Below are 23,306 nucleotides of genomic sequence, written 5' to 3'. Positions count from 1 at the left end.
TATAAACAAAACCACAAGGTAAATGACACACTATGAATAAATTCTAACAACTTACAATTCAACAGAGTTAACTAATATATTACATTTTTTCTTTTTAATTTGTAGCAGCTCTTTATTGAACATATTAGTTAACTCTGTTTTGCTATTATATTATATTAACTCTGTTTTGCTATTATATTAAATTATATTAATTTTTTTAAAAATTTGTAGCAGCTCTTTATTGAACATAATAGCAAAATGGGCACAGAACATGAATGGACAACTTATAAAAGAAATACAAATGCTTACAAAATAAATTGTTCAACCTAATTTGGAATTTTAAAAATACAAATTAAAATAATAAACTATTATATTTTCATCTTCTAAATTGGCAAAGATACTTTTAAAATGATACAACCCTTGTAATAAATGTTCCACACCAATGCAAGGTGGTGGTGGTGGGGTGGTATATGGGAATTCTGTATTTTATGAATGATTGTAATGTAACCCACAACTTTTCTAACAAAGAAACATAAATAAAATTTAAAAAGATAAAGCCCAGTGTTGGCAAGGGTTAGTAGAAAAGAATATACTCATAATTTTCTAAGCAATCTGGCAATACATAGCAAAGGCCTCAAAAATGTGTATACTTAATGATTCAGCAATTTCATGTCTATGAATTCATCCTACATAAACAGTATTTGATACAAGGTTGTGATGACAAACGTTGGAAATAAGCTAAACGTACAAAATTAAGGTGTTGCTTGAATAACAGATGCTTTAAGATGCATCTCTATTGTGCATTGTCTTCCTATAATCGTAAAGACAGATTCTATATAGCTAAGCCATAATCCATAAAGAACCACTAACACTACAAAGGCTTTAAATTGAAACTATTCAGGAGGAGGGAAAAAAAGCTCAGATAGCACAAAGTTTTCCATTTGGGATCAGGAAGGAGTGTCATTTTTATCATTTACTTTCGTTCTCATAACCAGGGAGCAAGCAATTAAAACATTTTTTTTAAATGCCTGAGTGCTTAATTTGACTTTACAAATAAGCTAAGTAGAATGAAATAGGCTTTGTGTCAATAACTGATCTAGGCCCAGAAGCCATTTCACAACATACTGAACAGTATATGTGTGTGTGTACACATCCATCTATCCCTATTTATTTATTTTTGTGTCTCTGAATTTTCTATGAAAAAGGAAATAAAAAGGACATTACTATCTTTTGAGGTAATTCCTGGTCATTAGAGGTTTTTAAGCATAGGTTAAGAACCCCCTTTTGGCAGGAAAGCTGAAAAGGGGTTTCTAGATTTGCAAGACTTGTTGAACTAGAGGAATTTAAAGACCCCTCTGCCTTTGTGATTTCATGATTCTGTTTGGTCTGTACATTCCATTGTGAATGGGTGAACATATGCTGTATATTTAATAATAAAACAAAGGCATGCAATGTAATTGTATGGTCTTTTATCACTGAGTACAACATATATTTCTAAGATTTTACAGATAACATTTATTGGTAATATACTGAATAAATATATAACATGTGCAGTAGACATTTCAATAACAGCTCTTTGGAAACTAAGGCAATAAGCTCACCTTCCAAAGTGTCGTTTCAGAGGAAGCCTTCCAATATCTTGGATAAAAGAAATCTGAGCTGAAAACAGAGATTAAAAAAAAAAAAGTTTTTAAAGATACCATATGTGCTGGTTTGTATATTTATGTCCCCCAGAAAAGGCCATATTCTTTAATGCATTCTTGTGGAGGCAGATGTATTAGTGTGGAATGGGTTGGAACCTATTGGTTCAGTGTCCATGGAGATGTGACCACCCAACTGTAGGTGATAACTCTGACTGGATAATTTCCGTGGAGGTGTGGCCCCACCCATTCAGTGTGGGCCTTGTTTAGTTTACTGGAGCACTATATAAGCTCAGACAGAAGGAGCGCGGAGCTAGCTGGAGCTGAGATGGACATTTTGAAGCTGGCCATTGGAAGCTGATGTAGATACTTTGGAGAAAGCCATTTTGAAATGCAACCTGGAATCAAACAGATGCCATCCATGTGCCTTCCCAGCTAACAGAGGTTTTCCGGACGCCACTGGCCATCCTGCAGTGAAGATATCCTTTGTTGATGGACACTTTATGGCCTTAAGAGTATAACTGTGTAACCAAATAAACCCCCTTTATAAAAGTCCGTCCATTTCTGGTGTTTTGCATTCTGGCAGCATTAGCAAACTAGAACACCATAATTAAGGAAGAAATGTTACTGATTCACAGGAATATGAGTTGTCCATCAGCACACTTTACAAACCTTTCCTAATGTGCCTCTCTCCTTTAAAAGGTAAAAAGAATAAACTTTGGCTCTATTTGAACCAGGATAATGCTGAATGGTAGTTCTGAAATTTTAGTATATATAAGAATCAAAAGAGCCTTATATATAAGAATCAAATGGAGGTATCATATTGCCTTGACTTCAAGTTATACAGTGCATTGAATACACGTTTGATTTATCTGCTTCCTTCTGACCCAAAAGATTGAGACTGTACACTGAATGGTGAGACCTAGGACCCCTTCATTAGACCTCCTCCCAGAACACCAGAGACCTAGTGTATTATTCTTTAGGTAGAAGTCTGAAGGATTCTTTCCTAGAGAACCTGAACAGACCCAAGAAAACATCTATAGATACTAACAACTTAAGACCTTCCCTAAAGTGAAGCCCAGCTGTTGACAATGCTGGCCATGCACACAGAGATTCCAATCAGCTTTTTAATCATTCATTTTATAATACTAATGCAGAAGAAAACAGGGATAATTAAAAACAAAAACAAACAAACAAAAAAACTACCCTAATCTCAGGGTAAAAAATAAAAAGATATTGCATTCACAAAACAAAAACAAGATACTATTAAAAATACAATCATGATGTGGCCTCTCTAAGCCAACTCTGCAAATAAACTCACTACCTTCCCTACCACATGGAAAATGACTCCCAGGGATGAGCCTGGACCTGGCATCATGGGACTGAGAATGCTTTCTTGACCAAAACGGGGGAAAGAAAAGGAACAAAATAAAGTGTCAGTGGCTAAGAGATTTCAAACAGAGTTGAAGGATCATTTTGGAGGTTACTCGTATGCAAGCTTTAGCCAGACACTGCAAACTACCACAGTATATCAAGCCCCAACCAACAGTATTCCTAAAAACCCTAGGGAGTGCCCCAGGCTCTATCTAAGTTACTATAAAAGTTTTTCTTAGTAAGTTTATTTTTTCAGAAACTTAAGGCCTCCAGATTGATCCCATGCCAGATAAGCCATGAAACCCAAAGGTTACCAGTCTCTCCAAGAATATCAACCAGTTTTATTTCTCTATCCCATAAGGTCAACAACCTTTGCTAGCATGAGGAAGTTAAAATGATCATTGCCCAGATACCCTTGAAGACTGAGAGAATGATCTAATGAGAGGGCGGAGGTATAACTGAGAAATTAGGATTTAACAAATAAATGACAGTGACTACTGACTCCATTTCTTTTTAGTGCCTAGTGTTTGAGAACAGACAGAAGGTAATACTTGAAGTTGTTGAACTGTAATCCAATAGCCCTGATCTTTGATAATGATTGTATAACTATATAGCAAATAAATAAATAAATTAATTAATTAAATTAAAATGTTGGTTGCCCTTATTTGTATGGACTTACTTCTGGATGTTCTGTTCTGTTTCACTGATCTATATATGTATCTCCGATAACACTACACTGTCTCAGTTAATCTACTCTATTGTAAGTATTAAAATTGGAAGCGCACAATCCTAGTGGTCAATAAAAGTCGGGGGTAAGTGGTATGTTATATGTAGGGTTTTCTTGTTTCTTTTTATTTCTTTTCCTAAGTAATGCAAATGTTCTAAAAATGATCATGGTGATGAATGCACAACTATGTCATGATACTATGAACCACAGATTGTATGCTTTGGATAGATTATATGGTGTGTGAATATAACTCAATAAAATTACATTAAAAAACTCAATCATGAGCATAAAATGCTTGTGGAAATGAAAATATGATTACTAAAATAAATTCAATAGATGGTTTAGAAAACAAAATTCAGATAATCTTCCAAAATGGAAGGACAAAAACACAAAGAGAGCAACAACAGGAAATAAAAGATAAGGAAGATCTTTCTCTAGGACAGATCATATGCTGGGAAATAAAAGAAGCCTCAATAAATTTAAAAATATTAAAATTAGTCAAAACACAGTCTCTGACCATAATGGAATACAATTAGAAGTTAACAACTATCAAGGAACCAGAACACTCATAAGTATCTGGAGGTTAAACAACATACTCCCAAATAATCAGTGGGTTAAAGAAGAAACTGCAAGAGAAATTGCTAAATATCTAGAGACGAATGAAAATGAGAACACAACATATCAAAATTTATGGGATCCAGCAAAGGCAGTATTGAGAGGGAAATTTATAGCTCTAAATGTATACATTAAAAAGGAAGAAAGAGCTAAAATCAAAGAACTAATGGAACAACTGAATAAACTACAAAATGATCAGCAAACTAATCCTAAAGCAAGTAAAAGAAAAGAAATAACAAGGATTAAGGCAGATATAAATGATATGGAGAACAAAAAAAAATAGAGAATAAATAAAACCAGAAGTTGGTTCTTTGAGAAGATCAACAAGATTGACAAACCTTTAGCTAGACTGATACAATTCAAAAAGAGAGAAGACCCAAATAAGCAAAATAATAAATGAGAGGGGGGAAATTACTATGGCTCCCGAGGAAATAAAAAATACCATAAGAGGATACTATGAACAACTCTATGCCAATAAACTAGATAATTCAGAGGAAATAGATAATTTCCTGGAAACATACAAACAACCTAGATTGAATAAAGAAGAAACAGAAGAACTCAACAAACCAATTACAAGTAAAGAGATCCAATCTGTTACCAAAAAGCTTTCTACAAATAAAACCCCAGCCCAGATGGCTTCACAGGGGAATTCTACCAAACTTTCCAAAAATAACGGACATCATGCCTACTTACACTCTTTCAAAAAATTGAAGAAAATGGAATACTACCTAACTCATTTTATGAAGCCAACATCACACTAACACCAAAACCAGATAATGATGCTACAAGAAAGGAAAACTACAAGCCAATTTCCCTAATGAAATATAGATGGAAAAATTTTAAACAAAATACTAGCAAATCAAATTCAAAGACATATTTAAAAAAACAACAAAAAAAAAAACCACCCTGACCAAGTACAGTTCATCCCAGGCATACAAGGGTGGTTCAACATAAGAAAATCAATTAATGTAATAAAACACATTAACAAAACAGAAGGGTAAAATCAAATGATCATCTCAATAGATGCTGAAAAAGCACTCGACAAAATCCAGCATCCTTTTATGATAAAAACACTTCAAAAGTTAGGAAATGAAGGAAACTTCCCCAATACGATAAAGAGCATATATGAAAAACCAACAGCTAGTATAATTCTTAATGGTTAGAGACTGAAAGCTTTCCTTCTAAGATCAGAACAAGTCAAGGAAAGGATGCCCATTGTCACTATTATTATTCAACATTGTGCTAGAAGTTCTAGCCAGAGCAATTCGGCAAGAAAAAAAATAAATGGCATCCAAATTGGAAATGAAGAAGCAAAACTCTTTATTTGCAGATGAAATGATCTTATGCTTGGGAAACCCTGAGAGATCAACAACACACCTACTTGAGCTAATAAACAAATTCAGCAAAGTGGCAGGATATAAGATTAATCAGTCAGTAATGTTTCTATACAGTAGAAATGACATAACTGAAGAAACACTCAAGAAAAAAGATTCCATTCTTAATAGAAATAAACAAAAAATTAAGTTCCTAGGAATAAACTTAACCAAGGATGTGAAAGACCTCTACACAGAAAATTAAATAACTCTATTAAAAGAAACAGAAGGCAACTTAAAGAGATGGAGAGATATTCTGTGTTCATGGATAAGAAGGCTAAACATAGCTAAGATGTCAATTCTACCCAAACAGTTCTAGAGATTTAATGCAATTCCCATCAAAATTCTAACAATCTACTTTGTAGACCTGGAAAAGCTACTCAACAAATTTATTTGAAAAGGAAAGATGTCACAAATTGCTAAAAATATTCTAAAAAAGAAAAACCAAGTGGGAGGACTTACATTGCCTGACTTTGAAGCCTACTATAAAGCCACAGTAGTCAAAACAGCCTGGTATTGGCACAAAGACAGACGTATCAATCCATGGAATCGAATTGAGAATTTGGAAGTCGACCCCTAGATCTACAGTTGACTGATTTTTGATAAGGCCCCCAAATCCACTGAATTGGGACATAATAGCCTCTTCAATAGATGGGGCCGGGAGAATTGGATATCTTTATCTAAAAGAATGAAAGAGGACCCCTGCCTTACACCTTATACAAAAATTAATTCAGCATGGATCAAAGTTCTCAATATAAGAAACTCTACCATAAAACTCTTAGAAGATAATGTAGGGAAACATCTTTAAGACCTAATAGTAGGAGGTCGCTTTTTAGACCTTAACCTAAAGCACAAACAATGAAAGAAAAAATAGATCAATGGGAACTCCTCAGAATTAAAAGCTTCTGTACCTCAAAGGAATTTGTTAAAAAAGATAAAGAGATAGCCAATTCAATGGGAGAAAATATTTGGAAACTATCTGATTAGAGACAGATATCTTGTATATATAAAGAAATCTTATAATTCAATGGCATTAGTACAAACAGCCTAATTATAAAATAGGCAAAAGATATGAAAAGACATTTCTCCAAAGAGGAAATACAAATGGCTAAAAAAACACGTGAAAAAATGTTCATTTTTGCTAATTATTAGGGAGCTGCAAATCAAGACCATAATGAGGTATCATCTCAAACTGGTAAGAATGGCTGTCATTAAGCAAACATGAAACTACAAATGCTGGAGAGGATGTGGAGAAATTGGAACTCTTATTCATTGCTGGTGGGACTGTATAATGGTTCAGCTGCTCTGGAAGACAGTTTGGCAGTTCATCAGAAAACTAGGTATTGAGTTACCCTACGATCCAGCAACTTCACTTCTCAGTATTTACCCATAGGACCTGAAAGCAGTGACACGAACAGATATTTGCACACCAATGTTCATAGCAGCATTGTTCACAATTGCCAACAGATGGAAGCAATCTAAATGTCCTACATCAGATGAGTGGATAAACTGTGGTACATACATATGATGGAATACTATGCATCAATGAGAAAGAACGAGGTTGTGAAGTATATGGCAACATGGATGAACCTTGGGGACATAATGTTGAGTGAAATAAGTCAGATACAAAAGGAGAGATACTGTATGATACCACCACTGTGAACTCTGTAAAAAATGTAAATCAAGTGTCTTATATTGTAGAATATAGGGGACCTAGAGATAGACAGCAATTAGTGAACAGGGAACAATAATGTACTAAGAACAGAGAAGACATTAAGGGTAATCTTAATGACATGGGAATGCTCAGGAATGACTATGGTTCATTAATTTTCTTGGGGTATGGTAGGAGCAGATTGGAAGCAATGTGGTTATTTTAGGATATATACATTTTTTTATTCCTTTGTTTTGTTTGAAATGGTATTTTAAAATTTTTTTGATAAAGTTTAAAAAAATAGATAAGCAAAAGATTAATTTTGGAGGTCAAACATCCAATATATTAAGAGGTCCAGAACTGAGAACTAAGAAAAAACAATCTGAAGTTAAAGGATACATTGTTCAGCACAATATAGGAAACAATCTTCATCAAAGCTTACTCTAGCTCAATTTTAGAACACTGGGGAATTAAAAGACCATAAGAGTTTTCAGAGTGAAAAAATAGACTCAGAGTAGCTAATAGTGTTGAACAGTCTTACTGGCATATCAGAAGGTAAGGGAGGAAATGCCTTTAAAATGGGGGAAATTATGTTAATTTTAAAATTTTAAACCAAGTGAACCTACTGATGAAATGTGGGAATACAATAGAAACATTTTCCACCTTTGGTGTACACCCTTTTACAGGAAGTTACAGAAGAACATACTTCATTAAAGTGACATAGCAGATTTCCAGAATGGCAGTGTGAGGAGCTCTGTGTACCAACTCCCCATTGAAACAATAAAACTGGTGAAAAATATTTAAAAAACCAACCATTTAGAATTTTTGGAAATTGTTCTAAGAGCATACAGCAAATGAAGAAACATTTCGTCAAGAAAATCCACTAAAACTTGGTAAGAACAGCGAGAGTCTGGCATTTGAGCCATGACCCACTCTCTTCCTCTCCTATCCCCTACCTCATTTGACAGAAACTTCACCCTGAGTTAGGTACAGCCAAGAACACAGGACTCCCTCCCAGTGAGTGTGGCTGAGAGTTTGGAGGCTCCCTTCTTCTACCCAGCTTCCAATATATAGTATGGAGGCTCTACCCCAGAGCCCAACTGCCTCTGCAACTGTGGTCACTTTCACCCCAGCTCAATTGTAGGGCAGAGGGTCAATGCCGGGAGAGGGAAGCCAAGATGATCAGAAGATTCTGCCCAGCCAAGCATCATCCCAGAATAGTGGCTCAGGGATTTTGCTCAGGGGAAGAGGCAATCCATAATAAAAGAACTATGACATTTTCCCCAAAGGAACTGACTTTATTTGAACTAGAGTATAGGTTGGATCAAGCCTAAGAGGATTCTTGAAATTAAGAGTTCTTCTTAACTAACAGCAATAAGCTAAACCATAGGCTAGCTAGTTTATCAGAGAGAACCAGGGAAAGAGATAGTAAAGAAGAGGTCTCCTAGAGTCAGAACATACCTCAAAGACTGACTTCAAAAACTACCTCTGCCTGAATTTAATTGGATCAGACTGTACAGTAATTTATGCCCTAGGGCACTGGTGAAAATAATACAGTGATTGGCTGGTAATTAGTGAAGCCCAATAGGTGGATGTGATACCAAATGAAGCAGACAGCTTAACAGAGAGATCAGGGAAAGAAAGTTAAAGAAAGCCTTGCTAAAACCACTCTTTGCAAGGTGCCTGTGTGCATGCCCAAGGCTGAGCCCTCTCAGGCATGACAGCAAAGGCATCACATGCAAGGGGAAATGGGCTTCCTCAAAATGGTTTAGCTGAAGTCACTAAAGAAATAAATAAGCAAACAACAATAAAACAAGCTCCAGAGGTGACGTCATCAACATGGAGATGTAAACCGCTACTGAAAACATCTCTCCAGAGATTCAACAAAAAAAAGGACAATTCTTAATTGTTTGAAACTCTGGAGGAGGATATAGACTGGACAAAGACCCTGCAAATGCCAAATTGAAGAAAGAGAAAAATATCAAGTAGGAATTTTCTGTCCAGACCAGCGGGAGGTCTCCCCCATCCTCACTTGGTCTCCGTGTGGGAAAGGCACAGAAATGGTAGACTAGAACCCTCCCACCAGGGACAGAGATTTTAAAATCTCACAGCAGTGAAAAAATACCCCCATTGTTTGAAGACCTGGTGGACAGGGGAGGACATTTCAAGGCCCAGATGAGTGAGGGATAAAGAGAGTGAGAAAACGTGGACAGAGAGTTTCCAGCTCTGGGTCTGAAAGTCCTTCCCCCGCCCTTGAAGGAAGCAGCAGCTGGCAGCCGTTTCCTTGCCTTGGAGACAGCTGAAGTGCAGATCAGATGAGGGAGTACTCTGCCACAGGTGGAGCCCCATATCGAGCCAGATTTTGTCCAGCAAAGTGAGGGCACAGGAATCCCACAGTTTCAGCCTGGCTAGGTCATAGACATACTGTGCACGGAGGCAAGGAAGCCTCTGAGGACGAGTAAGTTACCAAACAGCATCATCTGCTGGACAGTCCAGAAAGTGCAATGGAAGAGAAAGCTTTTTAAAAGATGCTTCAGACCCTTTCTTAGGAGCACAGGAACAGGAGCTTGTCTACATGCCCTGTTTTGGCTGAGAAATAGGGAAGACCCAACTGTGAAAGCAGGGCCACAAAACAAACTCAGGTCTTGCCAGCCAGTGGAAAATAAAGCACCACTGGAAGCCATCAGGTTTCTATCACCACACACAGCAAACTTGCTGGGGTGCTCACTGCTTACCTCCCATCCCTGTGGCAGGCCATGGTGGACACCTGATTTTGGGGGGAATGGGGAGGCAGAGCAAATCTGAAAACTGTCCAGGGAGAGAAAAAAGAAAAGATCAAAGTCAACCAACAAGAAAATCTCAGGCAAAAGAGAGAAAACCACCTCAGAATAAACCCGTCAAGAAAAACAATGCCTAGACACCAGCAGAAAAATCATGAGCCACATCAGGAAATGGGAAGATAAGACCCAGTCAAAGGAAGAAACTAACATTTCAACTGAGATTCAGTAGTTGAAACAACTAATTATAGATGCTCAAACAAAAGTATGTGACAAAAGAGATGAAGGATATAAAGAAGACACTGGGTGATCATAAGGAAGAATTCATAAGCTTGAAAAAACAAATGGCAGAACTTATGGGACTGAAAGGCACAAAAGAAGAGACAAAAAAACACAATGGAGACATACAACAGCAGACTTGGAGAAGCAGAAGAAAGGATCAGTGAGCTGCAGGACAGGACATACGAAATCCTGCACACAAAGGAACAGACAGGGAAAAGAATGGAAAAATATGAGCAGGGTCTCAGGGAACTGAAGGACAACATGAAGTGCACAAATATACATGTTACAGATGTCCTAGAAGGAGAAGAGAAGGAAAAAGTGGCAGAAAGAATAGAGGAAATAATCAATGAAAATTTCTCAACTGTTATAAAAGACATAAAATTACAGGTCCAAGAATCACAGCATACCATAAACAGAATTGATCCAAACAGACATACTCTAAGACACTTACTAATCAGATTTTCAGAAAGACAGAGAATTCTGAAAGCAGCAAGAAAAAAGTAATCCATTACATACAAGGACAGCTTAATAAGACTAAGCGCAGATCTCTTAGCAGAAACCATGGAGGCAAGAATGCAGTGGTATGACATATTCACGATACTGAAAGAGAAAAACTGCCAACCAAGAATCCTATATCCAGCAAAACTGTCCTTCAAAACTGAGGGAGAGTTTAAAATATTTACAGATAGGAACTGAAAGAATTCGTGAACAGGAGACCTCTTCTACAGAAAATACTAAAAGGAGTGCTACAGATATAGGAAAAGATAGGAGAGAGAGGTTTAGAGAAGAGTGTAGAAATGAAGATATCAGGAGACAGAGGGTAGAGATAGGGCATTTGATGCTGAAGGAGTGTAGAATGTTCTAGAGTATTGATTGTGTAGATCTAGAAATGGATAGCACAATACTATGTGATGGTAGCATAATATTTTAAGCACACTGAAAAAAGATGACTGTGAATATGGTTGAAAGAAGAAAGTTAGGGGAATGTATGACACCAGAAGGAAAGACAGAAGATAAAGACTGGGACTGTATAGCTTAGTAAAACCTAGGGTGGTTAATGAGTGTGATTAAATGTACAAATATAAGAATGTTTTTGCATGAGGGAGCAGCAAAAAGAAATGAAGTTGTGAGGTATGGACCATGAAGACAGTAGGTTGAGTGAAATTAGCCAGAAATGAAAAGACAAACATTATAATGCCTCACTAATATGGACTAATAATAATGTACAAACTCTGAGAATTGAATCTGGGAGCATGGGTTATAAGGGGAAGGCTTATGTAAAGGCTCCTAGATTGTAAGCTCTTACAGCAGTCACATATATTCATGAGTTGTAATAGTTATTTCTAAAGTTTGAAATTCTGAGCTGTTTGTGTGTAACATGGTTGATCCCTGGAGCTTCAGATGTCTGTGTGGCACCTGGGAGTCAGAGCCAGAGTTCAGCAGCTGTGAGTGTTGGCATGGACCCATAAATCAACTGTTAAAGAGGCTGTGAAGGAGATCAGACTTTGACTGGAGATATGAACGAAATGGACTTGGTTGAGATTGGGGTAGATCAGACTAAAGGGTAGAGGATGATATTAACCGTGTTTTAAAACTTTAGCTTCTGTGTGGGACCAAAGGAAGAGATGTTTATATGGCACACTATATAACTTAACTTGTACGGTCAGTTTACTCAAATGTCATAATTACATGGAAACTTGACTAGGGAGTGAGTTGGTTTGTACAGGTTAGCATGAAGCCCCAATACAACTCAGAATAATTTGGGCAAAGAATAAAAAGTATATGCAAAGCCCCCTTGAGGGACTGTGGAAAAATGTGGAAATATTAAACTTCCCCAGTTGGGGAATTCCTGATATTCTTGCAAGCATTGGGGACCACCAGCTTAGTAGACCAAGCCCTCGATCTTGGAGCTTGCCCTTATGAAGCTTGTTATTGCAAAGGAGAGGCTAAGCCTACTCATAATTTTACCTAAGAGTCACCCAGGGGGCCTCTTTTGTTGCTCAGATGTGGTCTCTCTATAAGCCAACTCGGCAGGTAAACTCACTGCCTTCCCGTCTACATGGAACATGACTCCTAGGGGTATAAATCTCCCTGGCAATGTGGAACGTGACTCCCAGGGATGAGCCTGGACCCTGCAATGTGTGACTGAGAAAGTATTCTGGACCAAAAGGGGGAAGAGAATTGAAACAAAACAAAGTTTCAGTGGCTGAGAGATTTCAAATGGAGTCGAGAGGTCATTCTAGAGGTAACTCTTATACTTTATATAGATATCCTTTTTTAGTTTTTTGTTTATTAAACAGTTAGAAGGAAATATCTGGAAGTGTTGAACGGCAATCCAGCATCCTTGATTCTTGAAGGCAATCATATAACTATATAGCTTATATGGTGTGACTGTGTGATTGTGAAAACCTTATGGCTCACACACCCTTTACCCAGTGTATGTAACAAATGAGTAGAAAAAGGGGACAAAAAGTGCATGAATAATATGGAGGAGGGGGTTATGGGACGTTTTGGGTGTTCTTTTTACTTTTATTTTTATAATTATTTTTATTTTTTGGAGTAATGAAAATGTTAAAAAATTGATTGGGGTGATGAATGTACAACTATATGATGATACTGTAAACAACTGTTTTACACTTCGGATGATTATACGGTATATGAATATATTTCAATTAAAACATTTTTAAAAATGTAAATGAGGGGAGAGGTGGGGTATGGGATGTTTTGAGTGTTCTCTTTTATTTTTATTCTTATTTTCATTTTTATTTTTTGAAGTAAGGAAAATTCAAAAATTGTGGTGTTGAAAGCACAAATATATGATGAAACCGAACAACTGTTATACGCTTTGGATGACTGTATGGTATGCAAACATATTTCAATAAAATTACTTTAAAAAAAAAACAGAAAACAAAAAACAAAAAACAAAAAGCTCCAGAGTGGAAAGAGGGGAATAAGCACCAACTGGCCAAATCTGGGGTAATCTGAGACCAAAATACAATGAACTATAATTGAATAAATAGGAAAACAGAAGTCCTACTTATATAAACAAAGAAGCAAATAAACAAACAGGGGAGAAGGGAAAGCTGTATCTTATAGTAGAATTCACCACCACAAACACAGAATGAATGATGACATTAGAAAATTACCATTTGCTAGCCATCATAGATTCAGGAAACAATCAACAATGGAAACTAAAACTAGTGAGTAAAATTTTAATGATAAACAAGATCTTTACATAGTGTTGAATTGTCTCCTCACAAAATTCTTATTAACTTTACATTAGAAAGTCTCAGAGACATCACCTTACCAAAATTATAAACATTAACTTAATCAGTAATGGGATAAAGAGACATCATATTCTCCCAATATGATGCAATGGGAACACAGCATCACTTCTGTGGTATTTCTACCAAAACTCCTACCCTGAATTCAATTATGAAGACTAATGAGACAAATCCAAATTGAAGGACAGTCTATATAGTAACTGTTCAAAACTTTTCAAAAATCTCCTGGACAAACAACAAAAGACTAAGGAACTGTTTCAGATCAAAGGAGACTAAAGAGACATGGCGACTAAATAAATAAATTCATCATGTGATCCTGCATTGAATCCTGGACAAGAAAGCAAAGATGGAAAAGGAACACTTTTGTTGTTATTTTACAAAGGACATTACTGGAACAATTGGCAAAATTTGACTGGGGTCTACAAATTACATGGTGTTATTGTATCAATGTTAATTTCCTGATTTTCATGCATATATTGTGTTTTTGTCAGCAAATGCCCTTGTTTTCAAGACACACACAAGGAAGTATTTAAGAATAATGGGGCATCATGCCTGCAATTTACTCAAAAAACGGTTCAGCATAAAACAATGTATTTTTATGTATGTGTGTATAGAGAAAGCAAGTGTGCCAGAATATGATAATGGAAATATGGTAAAAATTTAACACTGAAGAATGCTGGTAAAGGGTATACAAAACTTCTTTTGTTCTATTCTTGCATCTTTTCCCTAAGTATGAAAGCATTTCAAAATAAAAACTTAAACTAGTGTTAATTGTAACAAAAAATAGCAAGGATAAGAAAATCTCTGGATTTTGACACATAGATTAATTAAATCCACTGCCCACTTTTGCCTATAAAAGCACATTTTAAAACCTTTTAAGCAGCATTCCTCCCAAAATCCACAAGATGATAAATGAAACTCTTATTGTATGAAAATAGACATTTATTCTACTATCCTCCTTTCTACTCACTCATATGGCAAATCGCTTTAAAATTTCTGAGAAATTTGGTTAATGGTAAATTACTAATATTATGAATATTCCACAAATTCTGTTCTACCTTGAAGATCAACACTACATGAAATGTGGTCCCAAACTGAAAGAGAAATAACTGATGAAAAAATTAGTAATGTACATGAAAAGGCAAATCTCAGAAGATCCATAAATTGTGTAAGTTTAAGTGTGCCTCACGATAGGTATAATGTTTTTTGTAGCATTATTTATAATTATAAAAACTTGGAAAGACAATGTAAATATACTATTATTGACATTGTCATATTGGAAAGAAATGAAATATCAATAAAAATGAGTTAGATTCGGATACAATTTAGCATTTTTGCTTAGGCATTAATTTATAAAATATGGAGGACTAGGCATGGTAAGTGCCATAAGCAAATTAGAGCTTTTAGCCCATTCTTTTAAAAAAAAAAAAAAAAAAAAAAAAAAGATTTGTATATGCTCAGAAAAAAGTCTAGAAGAATCTATATCAATCTGTCAAAAGCAGTTACCTACAGTTTTAGGGAAGGTACTTTCAATATTTACTTTATATACTTCTGTATTGTTGTGTTTTTTGTTTTTTTTTTTTTCTTTTTTTAAACAAAACCATGTATTAATTCTGGATAAAAAATAAAGGGAAAAAACTTGTCTCATTATAACATAACCATGAGTTGACTGCAAAAAGATACTGATACAGGGAGAACCTAAGATGGCGGCTAGGTGATACGGCAAAAAACACCTCCGTGAGAAATACTAGCTAAAAACCAGAAAGTGACCCAGAATACCACTTCCAGTGATGCACCAGCTGGACGAGGTCTGCTAAAACCACAGGGACTGTGCACTTGGTGAAACTGGGAGTCTGCATTCTGAAACGAGTGAGTAAGCCAGCTGAAGTCCCGCAGCCATGCTGCAGTGTGGGGAAACTGCAAGTTGGCGTTTGGAGACAGACTAGTTCTCTAAAAAAAAAAAAAAAAAACAAAAAAACCCAGGAGTGGTTGCAGATACGGCAGTGAGAAACGCGCAGTGAAGCACTGCAGGAGCAGCTGTAGCCAATGCCTCGGTGTCTGGCGTGGAGGACAGCCCTTCCCACACCTGCTGATTGTCCCGGGGACAGAGGACAGAGGGGAGAGCCAAAAGGAGAAAGAAACCGCACCCCTTGCAGCTGGCTTCCCAGCGTGCTGGCGACACTCCTGCCCAGGGCCGTACCCACAGCCCACAGCCACGCCAGGAAACCCAGTCTGACGGGGAGAGTATCCCACGGCACCCCGCACATGCCATAATATCGGCCGTGGACAGTGGCCTTGGGTGCAACCACAGCTAATTGTCCCGGAGCTGGGAAGGCGGAGCTGTGCGAAAGGCGGCGGGGTTGAGACACCCCATTCAGCCATTTTTGCATCAGGCTGCGAGTGCCCCTGCACGGTTTGGCGGTCCGGGGCTTCCACTGAGGGAAGGTGCGCACTTGTGACATAGCACAGCCTTCCCTCAGCAGAGGTCCTGGAAGATCACAGCTATCAAGCAAAGCAAATGCCAAGAGGCCAAAAACAACAGAAAATCTTAAAGCATTTGCTAAAACCAGACGATATGGAGAACCCAATCCCAAACACCCAAATCAAACAATCAGAAGAGACACAGCACTTGGCACAATTAATCAAAGGACTACAGTCAAAGAATGAGAGCATGGCACAGGATATAAAGGATATGAAGAAGAACATGGCACAGGATATAAGGGACATAAAGAAGATCCTAGAAGAGCATAAAGAAGACATTGCAAGAGTAAATAAAAAAATAGAAGATCTTATGGAAATAAAAGAAACTGTTCGCCAAATTAAAAAGACTCTGGATACTCATATTACAAGATTAGAGGAAGTTGAACAACAACTCAGCGTCCTAGAAGACCACAGAACAGAAAATGAAAGAACAAAAGAAAGAATGGAGAAAAACATAAAAAAAAATCGAAAAGGATCTCAGGGATATGATAGATAAAATTAAAAGTCCAGATTTAAGACTCATTGGTGTCCCAGAAGGGGAAGAGAAGGGTAAAGGTCTAGAAAGAGTATTCAAAGAAATTGTTGGGAAAAACTTCCCAAACCTTCTACATAATATAAATACACAAAGCACAAATGCCCAGCAAACTCCAAATAGCACAAATCCAAATAAACCCACTCCAAGACATATTCTGATCAGACTGTCAAATACTGAAGAGAAGGAGCAAGTTCTGAAAGCAGCAAGAGAAAAGCAATTCACCACATACAAAGGAAACAACATAAGACTAAGTAGTGACTACTCAGTGGCCACCATGCAGGCAAGAAGGCAGTGGCATGACATATTTAAAATTCTCAGAGAGAAAAATTTCCAACCAAGAATACTTTATCCAGCAAAACTCTCCTTCAAAACTGAGGTAAACGGGGAGGAATGTAGACCCGGCATCGTGGGATAGAGAACATCTTCTTGACCAAAAGGGGGATGTGAAAGGAAATGAAATAAACTTCAGTGGCAGAAAGATTCCAAAAGGAGCCGAGAGGTCACTCTGGTGGGCACTCTTACACACAACAGAGACAACCCTTTTTAGGTTCTAATGAATTGGGGTAGCTGGTGGTAGATAACCTGAAACTATCAAACTACAATCTACAACCCATGAATCTTAAAGACAACTGTATAAAAATGTAGCTTATGAGGGGTGACAATGGGATTGGGAAAGCCATAAGGACCACACTCCCCTTTGTCTAGTTTATGGATGGATGAGTAGAAAAATAGGGGAAGGAAACAAACAAACAAACAAACAGACAAAGGCACCCAGTGTTCTTTTTTACTTTAATTGCTCTTTTTCACTTTAATTATTATTCTTGTTATTTTTGTCTGTGGTAATGAAGGTGTCAGGGATTGATTCTGGTGATGAATGTACAACTATGTAATGGTACTGTGAACATCAAATGTACGATTTGTTTTGTATGACTGCGTGGTATGTGAATATATCTCAATAAAATGAGTATTAAAAAAAATTGAGGGAGAGCTTAAATTCTTCACTGATAAACAAATGCTGAGAGAGTTTGCCAATAAAAGACCTGCCCTACTTCAGATACTAAAGGGAGCCCTATTGACAGAGAAACAAAGAAAGGAGCGCGAGATACAGAGAATTTTAAGACATATATAGAACCTTACATCCCAAATCACCAGGACACACATTTTTCTCTAGTGATCATGGATCTTTCTCCAGAATAGACCATATGCTGGGACATAAAACAAGTCTCAATAAATTAAAAAAAAAAAAACAAAAAACAATTGAATATATTCAAAGCACATTCTCTGACTACAATGGAATACAAATAGAAGTGAATAACTTTTGAATTGTAACTCCACTATTTACTTCCTTCATGATATAAAATACACAAACTCTAATGACAAATGAGTGGTTTGAACTCAACGTAAAATATGTAATTTTTGACAAGAACTATAAAAAGGTGGGGGAATGGAGGAGTACAGGAACATAGTTTACGGGTCCTATTGAAGTTAAGTTGGTATCAAAGAAAACCAAGATTGTTACAGATTTAAGAGGTTAAATTTAAGCCCCACAGTAAACACAAAGAAATTATCAGAAAATATGACCACAGAGATGAAAAGTAGGGTATGGGTTATGAGAAGTGGGGGAAGGGGCAATGGGGAGTTAAGAAATGAGTGTAGGGTTGCTGTTTGAGGTGAGGGAAATTTCTAGTAATGGATGGTGGGAAGGTGATAGCATTATAACATTCTAAACGTGATTAATCCCACTAATGGAATGCTAGGGAGGGGGTGGAATGGGAAGATTTAGGCTGTATATATGTTTCCACAATTGAAAAAAAAAAAAAAAAAAGACAGTCTAAATAGATGACAATTGAATGCCAAGGATGATCCTGGATGGGATCTGAGGATGGAGGACAGGAGGCTCAAAGGGAAACAGTCGGGACATAAGGGAAAAAAAAAAGGAAATATAGAATGTAAGCTTTGTATCAATGTTGAATTTCTTCAATTTCTTAGCTGCGCTTAATGGGATTGCATCAAAGAATGTTCTTGTTCATGGGAATTGTATATGCGAATTATAGTGTTTGTTCAAGGATGTGTGCAGCTTGCTCTCATATGTTCAGAAGACAGAGCAATAGATGATGGATGATAGATAGGGAGGGAAAGAGAAATGGCAGTGTGACAGCATGTTAAAGTTGATGAATCAGGGTATCGGAAGAGGGGGGTCAGGGTATGCTGTGCATGGGGTTTGTAGTGTTTTTGCAACTGTTCCTGTAACTTTGAATTTATTTCAAAATAAAATTTAAAAAAAAGATATTGATACAAAATACTACTTCTTCAGGAAATAAAAACCCACGTCATTACCTTGATTTCTCATTGGAATAGTTAGCAGAGCAAGGTATGGCAACAGCTGAGTTTGGAGGCATAAAGCTGGTAAGCAGAAGTCAGAAAAAAGTGCTTTTGCTGCCAGGCAATTCTCTCGATACTGTACAGAAAAACAATGAAAAATGGAAGATAAAAGGAAAAATAAAAGAAAAACTATGGTTATATTTTCCTAGACAAAGTTTATTATATCACAAATTGAGAGGGTTACAAATGTAACTGTATTTTTTAAAAATAAGTTTTATTAATTAATAAATGGAATAAGTTTCAGTCAAATTTTTTCTCCTTTTTGTTAAATTAGAGAAGTTGTAGGTTTATAGAACAATCATGTATAACATACAGGATTCCCACATATCACCTATTATTAACACTTTGCATTGGTGGGGATATAAATGTACTTTAAAGTTTATCCAAGTACTCCTTCATAACGGTCCCAGCATTATCTAATAAAGCCTTTTACCTAGACATCTATCTCACAGTTGACCTAACAGCAGTAAAAATTTTTTCTAGAGATTTTATGCACGAGAAAAACAACCTTAAAAATCAAAGGAATATAAGCATACACACATCACAAATTGTGTGAGGATAGTGTTTCTCAATAAAATAAATTCTTTCAAAAGGGCTCCACTAAAAACTACATTCTATTCTACTGGCAAGTTATGTGGTTCACTAAATTTGACTGTAGCTATTTTGAGCCTTAAACATAATTTTCTATATCCTTTGAAAAGAACGTTCATTTCTAACCTATTAAATATTTCTTCACTTAACACAAGGTACAATGTTAGGCTGATAGGGGAGAGAAGCCTGCCTTCAAGGAGCTTATAGTCTTAGAGATAATAAATAACTATAGTGCGAAATTGGTAAATATGCCACAAAGAGCAAAGCAATTTAATAAAAGACATAAATTGCTTAAATGTCATAAAATTCTCCAGGAAATCTCTGGGAAAATTTTCTTAGGTAATTAATTATAAGTTCTTCATTTTTAGCCCTATGATTTTAGAACTGTCAGACATCTTAGAGATGACTTACTCCAGGGGTCACAAATTCAGATGGTATCAGAGCCAGGCAGATAATAAGAATGTGTGAAGGGGACCAGTTGGGGACAGTGGAGCCTAACACCTGTCTCAAGTAGGCAGATGCTACATGGCTCAAGCTGGGACCAGTGATGCCTCACACTTTCTATTTTTTTTCTGGAGATCCCAGAAATTCAGAAATCAGATATTCACATTTGAGTTTTAATTATTCTACTAATTTTTAAAGATTGGCAAAGAATTAAAAAAAGAAATCAGTTGCATGTGTTGTATTCAGCTTGGGGGCCACCAATTTTTGGCCTCAAACATAATATAATACAACCCTCTATATTTATAGTTAAGGAAACTAAGAGCAAATTAGGTAAAATACCTTATCCAGATGGTTAGAGACAGAGCAAGAATTTATTTTTAATTAAAACCAAAAAATAATTACAACTTTGCTTCCAATAAAAGCCAATTAATAAATAAAATGGGTATGTGCTTTCAAATTTTCAGTGTTTTACTCTAATAATTATAAGAAAATTAAGGGACTTAGCAATATTTCTTACTAAGAATGAAACATCATTTATCTTTTTACCTTTTTGCTTATTAGAAACCACTGAGGTTTATGCAAGGGTCGAAAACTCGATCCTCCTCCTTGACAATGAGCAAATCCTCGAGCTTTGTTGGAATGCATCACACCTCTTGTAGCTATAGATGTACTATACTCCTTGAGTAAAGAGCGTGTCTAACAAATAAGATGTGAAACAAAGAAAATAAGTGTTTTATAAAACTGTACTATTGATACTGATACCAAAAAACCCCACTAACCATATTTAGTTATTATATGTTCATTTTTTCAACATCACCACAGACCTAAAAATAATAGTCCTATAAAATTATTTTGATCAAACTCAACTGAGACATAACCAAGTGAAATGTATAAACACTGACTGAATCTTGGTTGGGGACAGAGGAAACAATTTTAAAATACATTTTTGAGGCAACTAGGGAAATCTGAATAAGGACAGTAAGTGTGTTAGTGAGTTAATGTTAATTTCCTTAGGTGTGATAATGCTATTGTTGTTGTAATAGAACACGGCTCTTATGCATGCAAACAATGCTCTTAATAATTGCAAACATCTCTTGTACCTTCCAATTGTTTGGCCAAATTTATAAATACATACAGAGAGATTAAGGAAATGTGGCAAAATGTGAAAAACTGATGAACAAAGCTGAAGGGTATACAGATATAAAAGTACTGTTCTTTAAACTTTTCTGTAGGTTAGAAATATTCAAAATATAAAAGGAAATTTAAAGAAATGCAACCACTGAGTAATGAATCTAAATATAACACAGAAATAATATCATAAATATTTTTTGTAAACCTTTCCTAACTTTAGTTATTAATGCTATTTCAACATATATAACTTGAAAAGAACACTGTCCAAAAGAACATTCTGCAATAATGGAAATGTTCTGTATCTGGACAGCAGCTATCTGGCTATCGAGTACTGGAAATATGGCTAATGAAGAACTGAATTTTTAACATTATTTAATTTTAATTAATTCAAATGTAATTAGCCATGTGGCTAGTAACCACGATATTGGAGAGGGCAGTGTTAAAATGTTAAGAAGAACACAAATTTTATAGCAAATAATTTCAAATATGACTAGTTACTAAGATGCACAGCTTTTCCGCTTCTATCCACTTCTCAATGGGTCAAATTTCTACAAGTATTTATTATTTTTATAATCAGAAAATAACTTAAAAAATAATTACTGCTATATATCCTAAGAAAAACCACATTAACTACTGAAGCTTCATTACTAACACTGGGTTGAATGAATTAATTTTATCATAGCTATTACAAAGAGTTTTATAAATAATGTCAAATAATTGAGGATTAAAAGTAAACTTTCTTTTCTTAATTCTGAGGAAATACCCAAAAATAAAAACATTTAAGTGAAAAGGTCTTACATTCCAGTCACCATTGAAGATATCTGCAAAACTCAGAAATTCACTGGCTCTAACGAGATCATCTATATCCATGAAGAAATCTATGTAGTTTTGGTGAAGATATAAATTAAATAAATCTCCAGGCATGTGTGACATTTCTACTACTTCCTATAAAAAGAAATATATATATTATTTTGGTAAAAATGCAGTGGTCAAATAAATAGGCAAATAATATAAAAAACACACATTTTCTAAACAGCACTAAAATGCCATTAAAGACTTTACCTCGGGTTGAACAAGTAATGTATCACGTTCATACTCTGATAAATGAGGAGGCAAGCGAGGGGAGTCTAATTCTGTTAAAGATGCTCCTATAAAAAAATTCTGTAATTATTAAAGATAACACCATCTTCATAATTGCATAGCACTTCTCACTTGAAGATTTTCAACATTTTAGGCACATAGCCAAATATACTGAGCAAGCTGTTAAAAATAAAAAAAAAACAAAAACAACAAAATAACTGGAAGTTTATGTGAGTTGCCTATTCTATCATTATTAGTAAGAACTCCATTTAGGATGATGTTGGTGCCTGTATTACAGCATTTCTAGACTAAAATATTCCACTTCTCAAAGCACTAACCATTTCACCTTTCCAGCTCTGGGTTGCTTTCTCCCTTTTAATCTCATCTCAATATATAGATTTTCAATTTTATTTACTAAGTAGAAAGAAGCTGCTCTCTGTATGAAAGAATGGGATGCTATTTCCTAATGCAAAATGTTATAAAAGAAAGCGTCCAAGACAAGAATCAGGTGGAAATGGACAATGAGGTTCAGAGGTAGGAGGATCCAGGAACAGAGCATGTGTTCATTGCCACCTAAGTGATCCCATTTCATTCTCCTTAGGCAGCAGGAAGATTTCCATTTATATACCCCGATTTTCTCCCTCCAGGATCATAAGACTAAAAACTGGTATTTCTATAAAAAGAACAGGAGTATGGAATTTTATTGAAAGGAGGGACGATTTGGGAGTTTAGAGATGGACAACAGGGGTAGAAGGGCTGAGGGAGAGCAGGTATCAAAGAAGACCCAAGAGGGCAATGAATACATCCGTTTGGGAGAAAGCAAACTAGTGAAGAGTACAGAGGAAGCTAAGAAACCTTAAGCTAGTCAGCAATTTGTCTATACAAAACCAAATACATGTCATTTTTAAAAATGTGGCATTTTTATTTCAGTTTTAAGAATAATATCCAACAGATAAAAAA

General features: G+C 36.0%; 1 protein-coding gene across 5 annotated transcripts in view; it reads right to left on the bottom strand.

Annotated features, from left to right (window-relative positions):
• RAD17 (RAD17 checkpoint clamp loader component) overlaps window positions 1–23,306 on the bottom strand; it is a 70,942-nt gene that overhangs the window by 923 nt on the left and 46,713 nt on the right. For all 5 annotated transcript variants that reach the window (XM_037801111.1, XM_037801113.1, XM_037801112.1 and 2 more), the window contains 5 exons: window positions 22,329–22,414; window positions 22,065–22,211; window positions 20,682–20,831; window positions 19,056–19,176; window positions 1,581–1,638 (listed from right to left, as the gene is read on the bottom strand). In XM_037801111.1, the coding sequence (XP_037657039.1) occupies window positions 1,581–1,638; window positions 19,056–19,176; window positions 20,682–20,831; window positions 22,065–22,211; window positions 22,329–22,414 (562 nt within the window). The remainder of the gene's footprint in view (window positions 1–1,580; window positions 1,639–19,055; window positions 19,177–20,681; window positions 20,832–22,064; window positions 22,212–22,328; window positions 22,415–23,306) is intronic.

This window comes from Choloepus didactylus, chromosome 13 (assembly GCF_015220235.1).
Source record: "Choloepus didactylus isolate mChoDid1 chromosome 13, mChoDid1.pri, whole genome shotgun sequence".
NCBI classification, from domain to species: Eukaryota; Metazoa; Chordata; class Mammalia; order Pilosa; family Megalonychidae; genus Choloepus; species Choloepus didactylus.
The sequence above is the reverse complement of the archived record's forward strand: the minus strand, read 5'-3'. Positions and strand labels throughout refer to the sequence as shown.